The 21892-nt window shown below is 41.5% G+C and overlaps 1 protein-coding gene across 4 annotated transcripts in view; it reads right to left on the reverse strand.

Moving 5' to 3' along the window:
- JPH1 (junctophilin 1) overlaps positions 1–21892 on the reverse strand; it is a 79918-nt gene that overhangs the window by 12246 nt on the left and 45780 nt on the right. For all 4 annotated transcript variants that reach the window (XM_026495868.4, XM_044382747.3, XM_044382748.3 and 1 more), the window contains exon 3: positions 11357–11475. In XM_026495868.4, coding sequence (XP_026351653.2) covers positions 11357–11475 — 119 coding nt within the window. The remainder of the gene's footprint in view (positions 1–11356; positions 11476–21892) is intronic.

Genomic DNA, 21892 nt, shown 5'->3' on the forward strand with positions numbered 1-21892 from the left:
AATAACAAAGTGGCAGAAAAAAAATTAAGAAAACAATCCCATTTACAATTGCACCAAAAACATTGATGAAAGAAATTGAAGACACAAATGGAAAGACATTCCATGCTCATGGATTGGAAGAATATTGCTCAAACGCCCATTCTATCCAAAGCAATCTACAGATCTAATGCAATCCCTATCAAAATACCGACAGCATTTTTCACAGAACAAATAATCCTACAATTTGTATGGAACCACAAAGGACCCTGAATAGCCGAAGCAGCCTTGAGAAAGAACAAAGCTGGAGGGATCACACTTCCGGATTTCAAGATAGACACACTAATCAAAACAGTATTGTACTGGCACAAAAACAGATCAACGGAACAGGATAGAGAGCCCAGAAATAAATCCATGCTTTATATGGTCAATTATTCTATGACAAAGGAGGCAAGAATATACAATAAGAAAAGACAGTCCCTTCAATAAATGGTTGTTGGGGCAACTGGACACCTACATGCAAAAGAATGAAAGCAGACCATTTTCTTACACCATACACAAAAATAAAAATGGATTAAAGACCTAAATGTGAGACCTGAAACCATAAAGCTCCTAGAAGAAAAAATGGGCAATAATCAGTTTGATTATTATCAAATCAGCCCATAGTCAGCCCTAGCAACATTTTTCTAGATATATCTCCTCAGGCAAGGGACACAAAAGAAAAAATAAACTATTGAGACTACACCAAAATAACTTTGTAAAGAAGAAACCAACAAATCAAAAAGGCAGCCTACTAAATGGGAGAAGATATTTGCAAATGATATATCTAATAAAGGGTTAAATGTCCAAAACATTATGCAAGAACTAATGCAACTCAACATTAAAAAACCCCCACAATCTGATTGAAAAATGGGCAGAGGACCTGAACAGACATTTTCCCAAAGAAAGCATACAGATGGCCCACAGACACATGGAAAAATGCGAAGCATCACTAATCATCAGGGAAATGCAAATCAAATCCACACTGAGATATCACTTTACATCTGTCAGAATGGCTGGTATTAGAAAAACAAGAAATAAATATTGGTGAGGATGTGGAGAAAAAGGAACCCTTGTGCACTGCTGATGGAAATGTAAATTGGTGCAGCCACTGTGGAAAACAGCATGGAGGTTCCTCAAATAATTAACAATAGAAATAGCATATTATCCAGTATTCCACTATTGGGTATTTACCCAAAGAAAATGACAATACTAACCTGAACAGATCTATGCATCCCTATGTTTACTGCAGCATTACTTACAATGACCAAGATATGAAAGCAACTGAAGTGTCCCTTGATAGATGAATGGACAAAAAAGATGTATATACACACAATGGAGCGTTACTCAGCAATGAAAAAGGAGATTTTTGCCATTTGCGACAACATGGATGGACCTAGAGGGTCCATATTATTATTATCCAAATGAAGTCAGAGAAAGACAAATACCACATAATTTCATCTATACGTGGAATCTAAGAGGCAAAACGAAAAGCAGAAAGAGATTCATAAATACAGAGAATTGATGGTTGCCAGGGGGAGGAAGGTGGAGGGATGGGCAAAATGGGTGAAGGTGCGTGGAGGGTACAAGCTTCCAGTTATAGAATGAATAAGTCATGGGGATGAAAGGTACAGCACAGGGAATAGTCAATGGTACTGGAATAGCACGGTATGGTGACAAATGGTAGCTACACTTGGGGTGGGCAGAGCACAACTGTATAAACTTGTGGAATCGCTACGCTGTACACCTGAAACTAACGTAACATCTGGTGAGGCACCTCGGTGGTTCAGTCAGTCAAGCATCTGGCTCTTGATTTCGGCTCAGGTCATGATCTCAGGGTCGTGAGATCAAGCCCCTTGTTGGGCTTCCTGCTCAGCAAGGAGTCTGCTTAAGCTTCTTTCTCCCTTTGGCCCTCCTGCCCCTGCTCCCACTCTCTTTCTCTAAAAAAAAATTAAAAAGCTTAATAAAGTAACATTTGGTGTGTCAACTATCCTTCAATTAAAAAAAATGGTACATTGTAGTGTTATGTGGTAATTTTTGAACGAGTGAAGAGTAATGACCCAGTCTCTGCGGCACAAGATGGTACAGGCAGCGGGAAACCCCAGGGCTGTCTGAGACAGCACTCCAAGGCAGTGCCCTCTCTGTAGGCACTACACCTCTCAGCTCCTCCCCTAGAAGCAGACCGTGCATATCCTTTGGCCACCATTCCACCTATCAGCCACTTTCATCTCATGAGGTCAAGTCAAGGTCGCACAGTGCAGGTGACCCTAGTCTCTGCAAATGGGCAGGAGCTGACAACATCATCTCTTGAGTATACAGGGAGAAACCACCCCATCAATTTGTTTTCAGAAACTGGCAACTGTTCACTTTCCTTCCTGCCCCCTACTCCCACCCCTCACCCCAAACTTAGATGATTTACAGAGGACTGAAGAACAGTTATCCGTAATAGTTAAAATACATACATATTGCCTACTTATACTTTTGATTGCTCTTCCTCTGGTGGTCTGAGTAGTAACTTATTGTTCTCAGACTGCTATTTATACAAGGTATTTTCCACCATTTAAAGCTTCACCAAAATCTTAGGAAGCAGGCATTATTATCCCAATTTACTGATGTGAAAATAACTATAGTAGCTAAAAACCAAAAATCACACAGCTTTCTGTGCATCCTTAAAATAAAATATGATGCAACATATAATGTAATATTTTAAGCCAAAAAATGAGAGTCCCCAAAGACCTGCAATTGTAGGTTATATTCAGGGCCTAAAACATAACAATATTATCCCACTTTCCATCCAAATAGGGTAAGATCATGTATCAACAACTTCGATTTCCTTTCTAAACTTGGTAAGCTCCCCCAAATGCTACCACCCCTTTTAAATTTGGCAATTTTCATTGAAAGTATGAATTCTTGGCCCAAAGAAAGGTATCTTAGTGCCCTGAAGACGTGCAAATCATTCAAAAGGTGATCTTCCTGGGGCGCCTGGGTAGCGCAGTCGTTAAAGCGTCTGCCTTCGGCTCAGGGCGTGATCCTGGCGTTCTGGGATCGAGTCCCACATCGGGCTCCTCCGCTGGGAGCCTGCTTCTTCCTCTCTCACTCCCCCTGCTGTGTTCCCTCTCTCGCTGGCTGTCTCTCTGTCACATAAATAAATAAAATCTTTAAAAAAAAAAAAAGGTGATCTTCCTGTTTCTGACTTCTCTTTCAGTGCTGGGACTGGCACATACCAGCAAGAGAAAGTAGCAGCAGCAGAAAGTGCTGTTCGTTCATCAACAGATTGCCCCTACTTAAAAAACCCATTAAGGTCATTTATACTGGTCTTTCATGGAGAAGAACCTTACGATTCTATGGCACAAAATCCCTCCCTTGCCTCCTGTGATAAGGGATAATATCTAATACAGTTCGATGCAGTGTGTTGCTTACATATTTTTTTTCTCTTAACCCTTCTACCCCAAATTTCATCTGAGTTGGTGATTTTATTTATACTTCACTGTTGCTCAATTTTATAGTATTGGAATACAGAAATTACAAAGTACTTTTAATCTCTTCAATCTAAGGTGTAGGAACAAAAGTTATTTTTGCAAATCTAAAGATAAAGTCACATTAAAAGCTAATATTTAACTTAAATACCTATACAGAAAAGAGTAGGGGGGGAACGGACTCTGGCAAACGTGCTTGGTTATAATCTTAAAGTTGTGAGGAAAAGATACAGACTCACTGAACCATGAGAAATAAAGCTGTCACTAAGCCCATGTGCTTCATTTTGAAAATGTGAGACCCTAATAGTGCAGCTTACAAATTTAGGATTTATCCAAGTTTGTAAGGAAGAAGTACACTATCAGTATTTACAGATAACATGATGCTATAGGATATATACAGAAAACCCTGAAGACTCCATCAGAAAAACTATTAGAACGAGTAAATGAATTCAGTAAAGTTGCAGAATACAAAGTTAATATACAGAAATCTGTTATGTTTCTATACATTAATAATGAAGTAGCAGAAAGAGAAATTAAGAAAACAATCCCATTGACAACTGCATCAAAAATAATAAAATTAGGAATAAACCAAAGAGGTGAAAGACCTGTACTCTGAAGACTGTAAGTCACTGATGAAGGACCTGAGGATGACACAAATGTAAAGATATTCCACACTCATGGACTGAAAGAATTAGAATCATTGAAATGTCCATATTACCCAAGGTAATCTCTAGATCCCTATCAAAACACCAATAGTATTTTTCACAGAACCAGAATAGTCCTAAAATTTGTATGGAATCACAAAAGACTTTGAATGGCTAAAGCAATCTTGAAAAAGAACAAAAAACCTGAAGGTATCACAATCCAGATTTCAAGCTATACTACAAAGCTATAGTAAGCAAAACCATATCGTACTGGCACAAAAAGACACATAGATCAGTGGAACAGAATACAGACCCCAGAAATAAACTCATGCTTATATGGTCAAGGAGGCAAGAATATACAATAAAGAAGACAGTCCCTTCAATAAATGGTGCTGAGAAACTGGACCACGATCTTACCCCATACATGAAAATAAACTCTAAATGGATTAAAGACTTAAACATCAGACCTGAAACCGTTAACCTACTAAAACAGGCAATAATCTCTTGGACATTGGCCTTAGTGGAGTTTTTCTAGATATGTCTCCTCAGGCAAGGAAAACAAAAGCAAAAATAAACAATTCGGACTACACCAAAATAAAAAGCTTTTGCACAGAGAAGAAACCACCAACAAAATGAAAAGGCAACCTACTAAATGGAAGATATTTGCAACTGATATGTCTGATAAGGAGTTAGTATCAAAATATATAAAGAACTCATACAACTCAACAACAAAACGCCCAAATAATCCAATTGAAAAACTGGCAGAGGACCCCAACAAACATTTTTCCAAAGAATATATGCAGATGGACAACAGACTCCTGAAAAGATACTTAGCATCACTAACCATCAAGGAAATACAAATTAAAACCACAATGAGATATCACCTCTCACCAGTCAGAATGGTATGAAAAAAACAAATAATAAATGTTGAAGGTGTGGAGAAAAGGGAATCCTTATGCACTGTTTTTGTGGAAATGTAAATTGCCACTGGACTTCAGTTCAGCCACTGGAAAACAGTATGGAGGTTCCTCAAAAAATTAAAAATAGAAATACCAAACATTACTGTAATTCCACTGCTGGGTATTTACCGCAAGAAAACAGAAACGCTAATTCAAAAAGATATATGCACCCCTATGTTTACTGCAGCATTTATAACAGCCAAGATTTGGAAGCAACCCAAGTCTCCATTTATATATGAACGAAAAAAGAATATGTGGTATATACGCGTGCACGCGCGCGCACACACACACACACACACACACACACAGGAATATTAGCCATAAAAAAGAATCAGTTCTTGCCATTTGTGACAATAATGGATAGACCTAGTGAATATTATGTTAAATGAAATAAGTGAGATTTGGAAAGACAAACACCATATGATTTCACTTATATGTGGAATCTAAAAAACAAAACCAATGAACAACAAAAAACCCCCAGAAACAGATTCATAAATACAGAGAACTGGTGGTTGCCAGAGGGAAAGGGGGTTGGCAAAATAGGTGAAGGTATTTAAGAGGTAAAAACTAAATAAGTGAAGGGGATGAAAAGAACAGCATAGGGAATATAGTCAATAATACCATAGCAGCTTTGTAATAACTTTGCATGGTAACGGATGGTAACTACACTTAAGGTGACCATTGCAGAACTGTCAAATCACAACACTGGATACCTGAGACAAGTATCAAGTATACCTCAATAAAAAAAGGAATTTACTAGAATGGTGGACATACATTCTAGTACTTTCATATTAAAAAAATTTCTCAGCTTTACTGTGCATTAATAAATGGCTAGATAAGAAAATAAATGTAGTCTAAAGCAGTGGCTCCGTATTTGCCGTCTATCAGAGGCACCTGGGGTGCAATTCCCAGAGACTCTGAATAAGTATGAATCGAAGCCTTGAAGTCTTGATGTTTAACAAATGCTCCAGGTGATTCTAATGTACCCAGACCTAGCCGTTTAAAAGTATGCCCAAAAAAAAAAAAAAAAAAAAAAAAAGTTGGCCTAACTCCAACTGGCAATGGTTCCAACACGGGGTAGTCATGTGGGGACTGGCCAGCTAAGGGAGGATATACAGTTCGATTTTCCAGAGTACGACTGAACGCTTTTTGAACAAGACATGGAATGCAGAGGACAGAAGTTTTTCCTGGACCCTTTTCTTGAAGGCACGTGTTGTGCTTGCTACTTGTTCTGTGTAGTAATGTGTGTCAGCGGGGCCATGCCAGCAACATAAAACAGATGAGACGCAGAAGTTCACTGCAAAGACCAGTCAGAATAGTGCCAGCGAGCAAAATTACGATGTATGTTGATAGGTGTTGTAGGAAGCGTTTTCATTGATCTTTATAGACTCTCTGTGAATCCTAAGGGACTTCTCCCTCTGGGGATTCATATTTGGAAGAAGTCAGATACAAGTCACCTGCCCACTGCCGTGCCACACAACATGAAAAGACGTTCAGCACATGTCATCCACCAACACTGAGAGGCTCCTTGCTACAGTTGGCATGAAAGCTCTGAACGGAGCTGGCAGACGGTAACAGCAGGGTATGCAACCAGCTCCTCCTAGGTGAGCCTCGGTGGGCTGGCTATGGGCAGAAGGGGCACCGTGAAGATTCCCTAAAACAAATGTCTACAAGGGCTGGGCTGATGGCAAGTGCTTTGGAGTAACACCGGAAGTCATTAAATAGAAATTAGATATTTTCTTCTGGAGACTGCCAGTCAGTAGAAGAGGACCAGACTGAAAGATTCTAAAAAGGTGATATAACCAGTAGCACAATTACTTTTACATTCTACATGGAAAGAACGCCCCTTTCCTACAGGACTTTAGAGTCCCATCTATAAACATACAGCCTCTTCTCTGAACATAGCCCTAGGGCTCTTGTCTGTAAGCTGGGGGACCTCCATTCTGGTGTCTTGTGCAGGGCGGGTACTCAACACACATTTGTGGAAATGAAAATACCAAAATGAGTGGTAGGAATAACCAGCAAACTCATGAATTATTAATTTCATGTCAACTAGTGGATTATTCCATTTCCTCTTCTCCATGAAAAAAAGTATTCTGAACTTTGGGTTTTGGAAAGTGAGTTTGTAAGTCCTCTGTTCCATGATACTTCCCTTAGCCAAAAATACTATTAATGATAAGCAGAGACCATTATATAATGAAAATATGCTTTCATTTCTAAAGACTTCTAATTCATACCAGAAATGTGAGCTTAGTTAACACTGGCCCACAATAACCTAAATGCTTCACTTTTACTTTAAATAATGTACAGAGTGCTATGTGAGTACACGTACATGCTATTATGGACTGAATGTGTCTCCCCCAAACTCATGCTGAAGCTCTAACACCCAACGTGTTCATATTGGGGGGGGGGGCCTTTGGGAGGTAAGTAGGTTTGATTAATTAATTCAACTAGCCAACATAGAGTACATAGTTTCAGATGTGGCGTTCAATCATTGATCGGTTGCACGTAACACCCAGTGCTCATCACACTGTAAGTAGGTTTAGATCAGGTTATGACAGTGAGACGCTCATGACAGCATTCATGCCCTTATAGAAAGAGGAAGAGACAGCAGAGTTCTCACTCTCTATTCACACACACGCACCCAGGAAAGGCCACGTGAGGACGCAGGGAGAAGCCAGGAAGATGGCTCTCTGCTAGAACTCAAGCATATCGGCACTCTGACCTCAGACTTCAGCCTCAGGAACTTTGAGAAATAAATTTCTGTTGCTTGGCCACCCAGTCTGTAGCACTTTACTTTGTTATAGCAGCCGACCTGATACACATGCTTCAACACAGGGAGAAAAAGCCGCTGACGATGTTGCCTAGGGAAGTGAGCTGGCTATCTCCGAGGAGGCCTCAAAGTAAACACGTTTACCACATTCTGCGGCACTGCTTTTCAGTCTTTTTTTCACCCAGTCACTCCCACTATTGATAAATATAAAAGTTTCACACCCTCCTTAATATCACTTGAAATTAAAAACAAAATAAGTATCTTGATGGGAAGGAAACTGAAGGAGTGGGACAAAGAACCATCCAGTTTCCCAATCATCCTCCCCTCTGCTTCCTTAGTGATCATCCAAAATCTCATCTCAGCTTTCCTGGCTTAGAAACCTGATTTCATCAGCACTTTGAAGTACAGCCATCCCTTGGGGGCAGACTCACATCACCAGGGCTCACAAGACTGATGTCAAACACCAGAAGGTCAATTCATTAGTTCACCACGAGCAATGTAAACATCACATAGGCCAGGGGACCCACATGGACGGCACCAGTGCATGCTGTTCCTGTTGGGAGGCCTCCACGAGAAGCTCTACCGAAATTAGAAGGTTACGGGGAGCATGGAACCAGGACAAGAAGCCTGAGATGAATCACATATCTAAAGGCACCAGGCTCAGCTAGCCTCATGCATCCATTTCCTCAGTGGGATGCTCCCGATCTTGCCAATGAAGCCGTACACAGGCTGGCTACGGTTCCCTGCATCCTTCCCCATAACACAAACGTCCTTGCCAGTCCAACTGCAACACTCCAAGGGTTTGGCCACGGCTTCTCTCTCCCCTGGAAAGTGTTCGGACGGGCGCTGCCAATTTTTGTCTCTGTGGCTTTTTTTTTTCCTGTACTACTTTGGGTGACCGATTGTTTAGACGGTTTTAACGCGCAATCAGGTTACACGGAAATCTTGCTGTAGTACGGCTGTGCTATCACGTACGGTCACTTTATATATCCTTGTGCAGCACCACAGGCTCACCTGAAGATTCAGCTCCCGGAGGGAAATGTCACTGCCAAGTTCCTGGGGGGTGACTTGCTGTGGCACTCATACACATGCCAATGATGCTTTCTGTGTGTATAAACGTGTAATTATCTACATGTACACTCACATCCCTGCATTTGTACGCTTTTTATTATTTGTTAGAACTTAACCCTTTGGGTGACGGAGCCATCCCATATGCTTATATTTTTTCTTTAGTTTTTAACTGAACTGTAGAATAATGCAGTTTTGAACTAAAAGCGTTTGATTGAATTAAGATGGCAAATACCTGAAAATATTGCCAGCTCTGGAAAAAGTGTTCAAAATGTAAGGTACCACAGACCTCCTTTATCCCAGGGCCAACAACTTCTATGCACGACACATGCATTTCAAACAATGGAAATATTTATATCTAAGATATGTAAATTAAATGAGCAGCCTGACTTAAAAAAAAGTACTTGAAAGCCCTTTTAGAAATGTCTATCTGATTTGATCACCCTATAAATGCAGAGTGGAAAGCTTGAGTTATGTTCCCTTGAGAAGATCAATAATACTTAGTACAGAAAAGGCTTTCTATCCAATTGCTGAAGGAAGCGTTGGCTAGGGGTCAAAGGGGATTGCAGCCTTCCCCTTAGCCCTTGTCTTAAATAGACCCGTTGTCATCTCATGCTACTGTGATGTATTCATTACTGATGGACAACTTGCTTGTATGAAGCTGGTATGTTGGCTAAGAGGGTGGACTTACATTTTCCCACAATAGTTTCTTCCCTCAAACGCTTTTATGCCATAAAAGGCTTTTAAAAACCATTTAGTCTGGGAAACTGAGATGATCTTCAGTATCATTTACCCCTTGGTAACACCTAACAAATCTGTAGGGACCCCATTCCCCCGGAGAATTAACAACAGAACCTAGACATTACCATCTGCAGACAACAATACGAAGTTTGTTTGCTTTCAAAGCAGCTCAAGCCTAGGGCTACTTCATGAAGCAGCACTGATTCCTGAGCACCGAGCTGCTTCCCCATGCGGTGCCAGGCGGGAGGGAACAGGACAGTCCCTCTTGGGTGGCTGGACTCTGTCTGCAGCTCCCACACCAACAGGTAGTGACCAGTGTACTTAGGCATCAGGGAAGTGTGCGTTCATTTCACACCAGAGAATAGTTTCTTCCTAGCAGAGGTCACTGTAAAAAGTTCCCCTTTCTTAATAATACATGTATATGTTAAATGATTGAAATCTCATCCAGAGGTTTAAGAAGGAGGCACATGAAAGAAAACACCCATTATCATGGTTGTCTCCCTGGAGTTGAACTATTACAGAAGTTATGCTCTATCACTCAGCAACCAGACCGGGTTCCTTTCTAGTCTCTCTCCTATAAAAACAGAGCCTTCTTAACCCTACCTTTTACTGTCTCCATTCTTTGTAAGAAAAAAAAAAATCACCATGTCCTCCTTTCCTTTTAATTCCTCCATCCTTTATTACAGCCAAGTTTCTAGCTTTGGTATCCATCTTGCTATTCTGTTCACTTTGACCTGCCTTGTTTATTTAGTGGGTTCCAGGATTATATTACCTTTATTGGAATCAAACACGATTGAACACATATGTTGTACAGGGTGCTATTTCTCCAGCTTGAGTTAATAGAAAACAATGCGGAAAAATTCTTTACCAAGAAAATATAAATTTTGATAGTTAGAAGTTTATATAGCATTTATTTTGATCCCTTCATCCAGAAATCTGTTGATCCTTCAATCACTGGGAAGATGTTTCTGAAACAATGATGAAAATTTATAAAAAAGTGGCTAGAATATTATAGAAAGGGATGGAAACAATCTACTAAGAAACCACTAGGAAGTGAGTTAAATATTTAAACCTACTGCAAATATTTGTGTATTGCTATTTTATAATGTTTGAGAGGTAGATAATCTGGATTTTTTTTTTTTTTGAGGTTGTTCTTTTAATTTCTTCTACCATGACTTGGATTTTCCTCTTAATATATGCAGATTAATCTTTCTTTAAGTGGTGTACTTCCTTACCGAACCACAGTCCTGAACTTTAGTTCAGATAGATTAAAAAAAAGTCATAGTAGTTATTGGTTCATCTCTTACTACTGCTGATGTTATGGTTATATGTGCCTCTGAATTTGGGATGCTTGTTACAACATCTGCAACAGTCACTAACATGCTCACACCATTTCTTAGAGTCAGATACTTCTTTTGGATTCCCATCTCCTTTACTCCTATCAGCTCAGTTTGTTGCTGGGAGTCAGGAGGCAGGAAGGGAGAGGCACTGGGGAATAAGCCAAATCTCCATCACTAACACTCAGACTTCAAATACTTAGGACTTTTTGTACCTACTTGTTTTGTAGTGTTGCTGGTATCCACGAAGCACAGACCTTTAAGGAAAAGGGAAAAAAAAAAAAAAAAAAAGGAGACCAGAGGCAATACTCCTACCTCTCCCATCACCGAACAACAGTCTCACCTGGTTGATAGAAGTCAGGCGACAGCTCCCTGGCCACAGCTCTTGCGATGTCACACTCCTGGCGGGCCGCCTGGGCAGCCTGGTCGGCGGCGTCAGCTTTCGCTCTTGCGTGTGCAGTCCTACACGGGGCACAAAGGGCGAGTCAGCAAGGGCGGCACCTTGTTAATTACCCACGGACAAGCATGCTGTCACTGCACTCATGGCCCCGCGCCTCCTCCGACTGCAAGTTTTAGGGTCATAGTGCCGTGAGCTATCCGTGAAGACAATATACAGGTGGATGGAACCACCTGTGTACTGCCTCAGTCCTCCTTTCAAGGGAAGTGGAAGGGTGAGCAAGCTCTGCGCAGCTTGATGCAAAGCCTGGTTTTCAAAACTTCCCGGATCAAAAATCTCCTGCTGACTTTGGTTGGCAGCTTCCCGCATGGTTTGCGGGGAAGAGTTAAAGCTTGTGAATATAGTGTTCATGAATTTCATTCCCGTGGCAGAATCTATATAAGAATTTGATTAAGAAGGATCTGCCCAGGAGCATGCTGAATAAAATAACTCTGGAAAAAAAGTAGTAAAACTCTGATCTGTAGCCTTGATTTCCATGGTTAAATACTCCCTCTATGCGCAATTCAAGTGGCTGGCGTGACGTCACTGAATGTGTAGTTGGGAAGAGACGCGCACAATGGCTGTCGCCAGCCTGTGGAAGCAGAACGTGGGGTCTGCGCTTAGGAATGTGCTCAGGAGGTTCGAAGGAGTGCATCTAACTTTATTTTTTGTGTGAAACAAGGAGACAGAGGTGGGGAGGAGGAAACAGAGGTCTTTCAGTCTTCCACCTGCCCCTTGGCCCAACCTCATTCATGAAACCTCTTCTCTTTCCAGAAGACTGGGGTGAGGGAGCAGGCAGCCGGGTAGGGAATGGGGCTTCTTATGGCAAGACAAGAGAACTGATGTCCACCTGCCCAAGAAGAGAGGATTTAGAGGGTAAGACAGGGACTCTAGGTCGTCCACTTCCAAAGAAGACCTTGTGCAGTTTGTATTTAGATGATAATCATGGGCCTCTATTTCTTATGATTTGGTTAACTTTCAATTTCATCAGCACCAGGCAGGGCTATAGATAACTAGTAGTAAAAGCGTGATGAAAGTCTGAAAGAGGTGCTTACGCTTATTTCAGAAACAGCAGGAGAGGAAAAGTTGGGAAATAACGTTGTGCCCTAGCAGTTCTTAGGAGAGAAAACGCAGGTGGCAGCTGGAGGAGGCCCGCAGACGGAATCCCTGAGACTAGCCGCAGGAAGGAAGCAGGGAAGATGGGGGTCTGACCTGAGACGGGGGCGGGGGCTAACTGGCAGGAGGTCCCATTCCCAAATTCTCCAACTACCTCGTCTCATTCTGTGTCACTCCTCCTGGAGGCTGGATGTACTAGAATGGAAGCTTTATGAAGATTCGGATTTTACATTTCTGGTGTTCTGCTACATTCCCAACATGTATGACACTGCCCGGCACCCAGGCATGGGTGAGTACTGAGGGCTCATTTTACGAATAAAGGAACGTCCTTAGGAACAGCTGGGTAGTTACTTAAAAATGAACAGATTGACAAAACTATAGAGCCGGTAAAAAGATCTGTGGTTGCCAAGGGTTCAGGGCAAAAGTGGGGGAGGGACAAACAGGTGGAGCACAGGAGAACCTCAGAGCAGCAAAACTACTCTGTACGACACTGTAATGGGGGCTCCGTGCCATTATGCGTGTGTCAAAACCCACGAGACAGTACCACACACAGAGGGAGCCCTAATGTCAACTATGCACTTTAGTTATACTAACATAGTAATATCGGCTGATCAATTGTACCAAAAGTACCCACTAGTGCAAGGTGTTCATAATAGGGGAAACAGTGTGGGTGTGGGGAGAGGAGGTGTGTATGGGAACAAACTCTGTACTTTCTGCTCAATTTTTCTGTAAATTTAAAACTACTCTAAAAAATAAAGCCATTAATTAAAAATGAATGGATCGACTTTCAATCACCAAAATTGTTATTTCTGAATCACAGAGGATGTTTCAGATTATAAGGCATCATGAAATGGAAACAAAATCAAGAGGGTAGAGCATACTCCTGAACAACGGGCTGTCGTAACCCCTCGTGGGAGCCATCGCTGATGATGGGGGACACTTTAGTCCCTGTGTCTGTTATGTTCTTTCACAGGTTCTCAGAATCCCAACTCTTTTCCCAGAATTATTTTCCATTTTATCTGCTATGCTTAGATAGAGCCTAATTATGTCTAGGCATCATAATTAATGAAGCCATGAGAGTACAGTTATGCTGCCTTATAATAAAATCTGCTAGTCCTTCAGTGATAAATTTATAAAACCAAGTACAGTTTATTCTGATAAAATCACAACATACCACCACATACTCAAATAAAATGATACCATTTATCTCCACCACTTTTTACAATATGCTAAACTGGAGAATAAACAAATATAGCTTCATCTTTCTGCAAATATATTTTGGAAGCACAGTGTCAGTAAAGCTGTAACCCCTTTACTCTTTTACTTGCTCTTTCCTGTAAGACCAAACAGGGAGGAGGGGACATTGCCATCTAGTGCCCCTCCCTGTGTCAATGTCCTGCACAGCTGGCAAGATGAGTCAAAACCACTTCCAACCCCGAAACGAGAGGTCTGCATGAGAGCTTCTGGTAGCCCTAGACCCAATGACGGGAAGTAGAAGAGAACAGGAACCCATCTGAGTTTGCTGTCACCACCAGCTTTGTGCGGCCAGGCCACTGATATATCTAGATTTTGCCCGGGGAAAAAATCTGGGCTTAACTCTGGCTCATGTTCATGAATTCATGTGTTTAAATCCCCGGCTCAGTTCCAGAGCAACACACGACCCCTTTATTTAGCCAAGTGGTAAGACATGCCATTGTTCATGGGTTGGAGGGTGGGGGTGGGGGGTCAGGCTAGTCAGTCGGGGGAGGACAGCTGCAACAATGCAAAGTGGATACCCTGCTGCTGTGGCTGGTCACGTGGAAAACACACACACACACACACACACCCCAGAACGTGCACGCCCAAGAAGTCTCTCACGTATTCAACACACTGCCGATACCCACACGTGGTCAGACCCTCACGAATCTCCAAATACCATTATCACATACACTTTCTCCCATAAAATGCAGTAAAAAGTAAGTAAACAGCAACTTCTTTCTGTTAGGGAAGTGTGTGTGTGTGTGTGTGTGTGTGTGTGTGTGTGTATTCCCCCCCCCCCCCCCAATAAACCCAAGTTTTAGCTTGTAGAGAGTTACTACATATGCATGACGAGGCAGGGAGACCTGAGTGGCTGGCTAAGTTCACACGAGCAGCTGGGTGAGTCCCCCGGACACAAGTCCTGCGAAGGTCACGCCGGAACAGTAAATGTGGCATTTTTGCATGTAAGGCACTCCCTGTACACAAGAACTTAGTTTCAACCTATTTTTCTAATCAGGAATTTAATGATGAATATCTCAAATTATTCTTTAATAACTGAACTAGTTTTCATGAACTCTCAAGTCATCTTAGAACAGAATAGTCTGGCTTTCTTGATTTTTCTTAAACTTAGTAATGATTTTACCAAAAAAGTCTACCAGTGATACATTGAATATGCCTGGCATATACTCCTGCTAGGGTAACAGGCTGGCCCCTTAGCTGTCTGTCCCAACTTTTAACTTCAGTCTTCTTCTTCTTTTTTTTTTTTTTTTTTTAAGATTTTACTTATTTATTTGAGAGCGAGTGAGTGGGGGGGGGCGGGGAACAGAGGGAGAGGGACAAGTAGACTCCCTGATGAGCATGGATCCCAGTGCAGGGCTCACTCTCACGACCTTGAGATCATGACCTAAGCCGAAATCAAGAGTCGGATGCTTAACCAACTGAGCCACCCAGGGCGCTCCTAACTTCAATCTTTTCTCATCTATACACTGACATAGCTGATGAAGATTTTAATTTAGAATGGACAACAAATCTGCTAAAGGTAAAACTGTATGCAATATTTACAAATTTTGCTATTTCTGCCTTTTTATGTTTTCTTCCCAATAATAAACTTAAAAAAAATGTGATTTTGATGTCTTTTTAACTTCGTTATATTAAATCAAATCAATTTACTGATATAACTTAAAATTTGACAGCAGAGCTGATGATCTATTTGGCTCAGGGGCTGCATACGTGATTTGCTTTGATGTCCAAATATTTAAAGAAGATTATTAGGAAAATTTAAAAATAAGCTCAACTGTGCATAAAAATCCAAATCTCAAGTGATGGCACCCCCATCTTCCAGTTCCTCATGCCTAAACCCTAGGAGTCATCCTTGATGTCCCCCTGTCACACACCACATCCACGGTCAGCAAATCCAGTTGGCATTACCTCCAAAACATATCCTTAATCCGGCCGGTTCTTATCACTGCTGTGCTTGCCCTGGTCACACTGCCACCATCTCTCTCCACGGTTCCTGCAAAGGCAGAACCGACCTCCCTGCTCCTATCGTCACTGCTGACCATTCTGTTTCCCTTCTGGTTCTCCTGAAAATGCCTGACAACAGCTAACATTCTTTTCCTGGGTTAAGGCATCATGATAAAAAAAGGCAAAAAAAAAAAAAATATACATATATATATACATATATATATGACCTGTTAGTCTTCCTTTCGGACTGTGACCTTATTCATCTATGAGAGACCCAGATTTGTGAAAGCCAATTATCTTGTGCATGCAGTTGTGGCCCTTTTTAAGAAGAAATCAGTCTGTGAAGCAAGGTATACTCTTGACAGGAACAAGAGAGGGGTGGCTGCACAGATCTCGGCTAAAAAACAGAGGCATGATTTCTGAGTTCCTGCACCCGGAAGGAACTGTTCTTTCTATCTTGATTTGGCTCTCTGATAAGCCCAGCCCGGCAAGGCCCTGCATGTGCTCTTCCTGCTTAGGTACAGGCAGGTCCCTTAGATGTCAGTCTCAACTTCTAACTTCCAATCTTCTATCAGAGCTGATGGAATTTCAATCTGGAAAATGATTACATGTCACATGATTCTGTTAAATCTCTATTTTCAGAAAATTTGGTTGGGGAAGACTACTTGTTATGAGTCCAGTCTTTACCATTTTACTAGTTTCTTGAGTGTTAATTTTCTCCCTCAGTTGCTTTCTTGTTTTTTAAAAGACAGGACCTGGAAGAGTAACTTCAGGACAAAATTCTTAGGTCCTGGTTAAAGACAAGTTACATCATTAACAAAGAGTTGTCCTTTTCTCCACGCAGTTCATCTCTTCCTTTTCTGAAAGTGGTATCAAATTATTTAGATATAAGATCTAAACTAAGGGGCATTATATCCCCGTTGAAGTTCGGTAGTAGATCTTTCAAGGGCCCAAACTTTCACAGAGGTGTGATAATATAAGGGCTTTGAAAGCACTACTAGCCCGAGACTAGGCTGAGGACAGTCTAGGCCACGGGTGATTCTTGTCTATGGGATCAAAAGTCAAACCACGTTACGTTAGCTATCATAGAAATCCCTGCAGAATCACGTCACCCCCTTGGCTCTTTATCAAAGGGAGATGGGAGGAACCGAGATTCGTAGGAAGACTGTTTACATATCTTTTGTAAAAACGCCATCCCTTATGTGTGACATTGTTATGTTTATAAAGATCTTGGTGACACATTCCTCTTAAAGTTTAATGCCAGGAAAAGAATGGTGTCCGCTGGTAAATTTGTGTGCCTCCTTGTATGAGACAAGGAAAACTACACAATCTGTTCTCTTTTTGTTAAGGCCTCTAGGAATCTTGGAGTAAAATTATCCTCAATCTATGTGCACGGTTACCTTCTGTAATTATGTGGCTTTCACATTCTCCAACGTCAGGAATGCTATTATGTGTGCGAATCATAATGCCCTGCAAATCCTTTTTGGAAACTGGCAGGATATTGAAAAAAAAAAAAAATCACCTGCTCAACAAGCTCTTGTTATACTAAGTTTTCTGAAGTCTAGCCCCTCACCAGGTGTTAAAGCTCAGGGACACAGGTCATAACTTAGGGACAAGCAGGACCTAGTTATTATTCAACTTCCTTCACAGCATTTTTTCTATATCCATTTTCAAGCTTGAAACATATGTCCTCATTCTTAGGTACTTTACAGATTTTATTCCATCACATTTGATAAGATTTAATAAGCTTAAAGACTATATTCTCTGGATAGCCAGGTCGAAGGCACATTTGTAATCCTCAGTTGGAAAAGGCCAAATAACTGGCTATCTTCTACTTTATTCCGAGTTAGATAAAATTTATCTCAAATTTACATTCCCGTGTAATTTATGCATTGAGAAAAATCTGATGTAAAAAAAAAAATTTAAGGCATGTTTTATTCTGAAATAATTTTTAGAAAAAGTCCTTTTTAATGAGGGTCATCCTATAGTTCAAAAACATTACCACTAAATAAGACTAAAACTTCTCTTTAAAGTATAATCACCTGCAATGCACTGAATGAGAGAAAATATTTGCCGATCAGTTATCTAATAATGGGTCAGTATCCAGAATATGCAAGAACTCCTTCAACTCAATGACCAAAAAATAAAGAAATTAACCCAATTAAAAAAGGGCAAAGGAAGATCTACATCCAGCCATTAAGCACATAAGAAGATGCTCGACATCACTAATGATAGCAGAAATGCACGTGAAAATCACAATGAGATGCTGCCTCACGCCCATCAGGTGGGCTACTATCAAAAAAAAAAAAAAAAAAGGAAACAAGTGTTGGTGAGGATGTGAAGAAATGTGAAACCCTGCGCACGGATGGAAGGAGTGTAAAACGGCGCAGCTGCTATGGAAAACAGTATGGGTGTTCCTCAAAAAATTAAAAATAGAATTACCATATGATCCACCAATTCTACTTGTGGATATATAGCCAGAAGGAACGAAAGCAGGGTCTCAAAGACACCTGTACAGCCACGTTCACAGCAGCATTATTCACAATGGCCAAATGGTAGCAACCCAAGTGTTCATCCGTGAATGATGGATAAGCAGAAATACGGCACACACAGATAATATTACTCAACCTTCAGAAAGAAGGAAATTCTGACACATGCTATAAAACATGGATGGGCCTTGAGGGCACTGTGCTAAGTGAAGAGGGCCAGTCACAAAAGGACAAACACCCAATGATTTCACTCACATGAGGTCCGTCGAGAAGAGACAGAAAGTAGAAGGGTGGCTGCCCAGGGCCTAAAGCAAGGGGAACGAGGAGTTGTCATTTAACAGGTACAGGTTTTAGTCTTGCAAAATGAACAGGTTCTCAAAATTGGTTGCCCAACAATGTGACTGAACTAAACACTACCGAACTGCATACTTAAAAATGGTTAGCATGGTAGAGTTCATGTTATTTTACAATTAAAAATTAAAAAAAAAAAATCTTGCACCTGGTATCACCTGGTATACAAGTATTTATGGAGCATCCTATGTGTCCTGAGGAAGTGAGGAGAAAAGACCAAAGGTTAGCTTCTCAGATGAGAAGCTGCTGGGAGTAACCCACGATGTTTTAAGGGAAGGACTATCAGAACTTTGAAACATGAGGGCAGTCTCCATATGTTTTGCCAGCTCTTAACAAAAACCCTGGGACAGAGGATGTCTCAGTGGATACTTGTAGAATGGATAAATGGGTAAGAAGAGAAACAAGATAACCCCAAGAACCCTAACTTGGTATCCAGATGAATGGCTTACTACAGACAGGAACTGTGCAGGTGGTGGTAAGGGGAGACAGCTGGAAGGTGATGACAAGTTCAGTTTAAGACGAGCAGGATTTTACGTGACACAGGCGTTTCTAGTTGGAAATACAGGGCTGCGATGCAAAGTAAAGGTCAAGGTTATGAACAGGAAAGTGGGTATCGTGATCACAGAAGATGAGTTCGTGAAAGACGGATGAACCTATCAGGTAAGTGAGAAACAAAAAGCCAAGAGCTGAGGATGGAGACAAAAGTATCCTCGGGACTTGGAGAAAGAAATAAGGATTCCGAATTCTTGTTTGTGGATAAATCCCAAGCTCCTCTTAGGAGTTAAGTGGGGCCAGATGGGAATGTGTCTCTCCTCTGCGGCAGAGGCACTGATTGGCTGATTTGTGCGGTAGTCCCTGAAACAAGCTCCTCTGAGGGGCGGGGGACGGTCAATCCTGCCCTGTGCTGGAGAAAGGTGAGGGCAGAGGAGAGGCTGCTGAATTTGATAAGAACCTTTGAGAGGGCAGTACTAACAAGCAGCCCACTGCACAAGCCAGACTGAGGGGGGCTGGTGAGGAAATGGGCAGAGGAAGTGGAGGAAGCAGGTGTGGGCCACATGCTGGAGACTTCTGTCCCAGAAAGGAAGAAGGAAATGTGGACAGTAACCAGAAGGATTAGGTGGGCCAAGGGAAAAGACGTTTTACTCTTATCCTAAGAAAATGAGAGCTGATCTTATCAGCAGGTGGGGAGAAAGATGCTCAGACAACAGCGGAAAATGAAGAAGCCTTGAGAAGGTGGCAACTGTTAGAGATGGGCCCCAGAGGAGGCAAAAGAAGGGAAAGAGGAAAAAAACCCCATAAGAACAGTGATGGGTCGATCCAGTATTTTAAGGTTACTTGAAAGGTCCTCTGAAAGCTTAAGAGAGACCAAGAGTGCTGTGGGCTCTGGGACCAGACAGACCTGCGTTCAAACTCCAGTTCATCACATACTGAGTTCCTTTAGCCTCAATTTCCTTACCTATAAAATGGGGAGGACATTACCTTGTAGAGTTTTCTGGATCAGAACTGACTGATGTGAAGTACTTAATACTAACTTAGGGTATATAGTCAATAAATGGCCATTATTAGACTTCTGTTAAAATTTAGGGCTGGTGGGAAGAATCTGGGGGGTGAAGATTTGGAATCAGAACTGTACAAAAGTTCTAGGGAATAGAGACAAGGAACACTGGAATTACTGAACAGGGCCAGGAGGAAGGACTTCAGGTCTCCACGATGCCTCACTTCCTCTCGCAGGGCTCTCCTTTCTGGGAGAAGCACAGGCGGTAGAAGGCAGCCTTGATGCAGGGCAGAGACGTGAACGAGGAGGACGGGGATGCAATCCTAGGTAAAGAGAAAAGGCACACAGCCCGTGGTGGACTTCGGACCAGAGGAAACAGCAAGGGTTAAGTTAGGATCAGGTGAAAAATGTAAAGGTGATTTGGTAACTGTGAAGTCCTACCAACGCAGACTATCATTACAGTTGCAGGTGCTCTTTTAACTGATTGAAATAAGGCATCTGTCTTTTCCTATGGCAAACTCGTAGAAACTGCCTTGTTCTGACTAAATCTGGTGTACTGCTAAAGGGTATATTTTTAGTTCAAATTATCAGCCAGGAGGCTCTTGGTAACAAAAAGGGCAAATTAGTTTAAAATGGATGCGTGTTCCATAAAACGAAACTAGACACAATCACAACTGTATTTTCTATTTAGTGCGGTAACAGACACGTCTGGATGTGCCTGGTAAGAACTTTGCAACCCTCGGAACGGTGAAGACCTGGCTAATGACAAGAACTGGCAGGTCGGCACTGTTTTTATTTCTCCATCAGTGTTGTCATGGTTCTTGTCCTCTACCAGGGGTCCATTATGGGTACAAATTAAAGTATGACTTAGAAATTAGAGCAGCTGAAGACGATCTAATGGTCCAAACACACGACAGAAGTCGGTGGTGTTTGGCTGAGTGACAGACTGATGGAGTGACTGGCTCCCAGGTGGACCAATCTCCACTTACTGCTGCCGCTGCCCATTACACGTCCACCCCGGTGCTCAGACGATTCCATCAGATAAACTGTGTACATTAAAAAAAAATTAAGCAAACATCATTTACTCATAAAAATCATGAACTCTTTAGAACTCTTCCTTGAACTCAGTTGAAACACATTTTCCTAGGTAATAAAATATCCATTTTCTATCTCATATGACCTAAAATGGTTCCCTAAATATCCCAAACCTACCAGTTTCCATTTCACTTTGTTCTATTTAGATACGCTTAGAAAGTGAACAATACAGGATCTATTCCTCTGTTGAACATTTGATGCAGAACAGTATTGAGCAAGAATGGGCTTGGGACTGGCCATGCAAAACCATGCTTTATGTTAAATGTGCATGTTTGGAAGCTGTGGAGTTTATGAGAGGCCTGCTTTGTGAGGAATGCTGAAACAGTAGGGATAAACAGCAGACCCTTGAACAACGCAGGGGGGAGGCGTGCTGACTCCCCTCGCGGTCAAAAATCTGTGTATAACTTGACTCCCCCAAAACTTAACTACTAACCATCCACTACTGACCAGAAGCCTTACTGATAACATTAACAGTCAACACATATTATTAAAATATTACATTATTGTCTTACAATAAAGCTAAGAAAATGTTAATAAGAAAACCATAAAATATATTTATAATATTGTACTGTATTCGTAAAAAAAAAAAAAAATCCATGTATAAGTTCAATGGTCAACTGTGTCGTTCAAGGGTCAATTGTAGTTATACTCTCAGTAACCAGCTTTTAGTCACCTCTTGTCTTCTTGTAGGATTCT

Source organism: Ursus arctos, unplaced genomic scaffold (genome assembly GCF_023065955.2).
Source record: "Ursus arctos isolate Adak ecotype North America unplaced genomic scaffold, UrsArc2.0 scaffold_6, whole genome shotgun sequence".
Lineage (NCBI taxonomy): Eukaryota > Metazoa > Chordata > Mammalia > Carnivora > Ursidae > Ursus > Ursus arctos.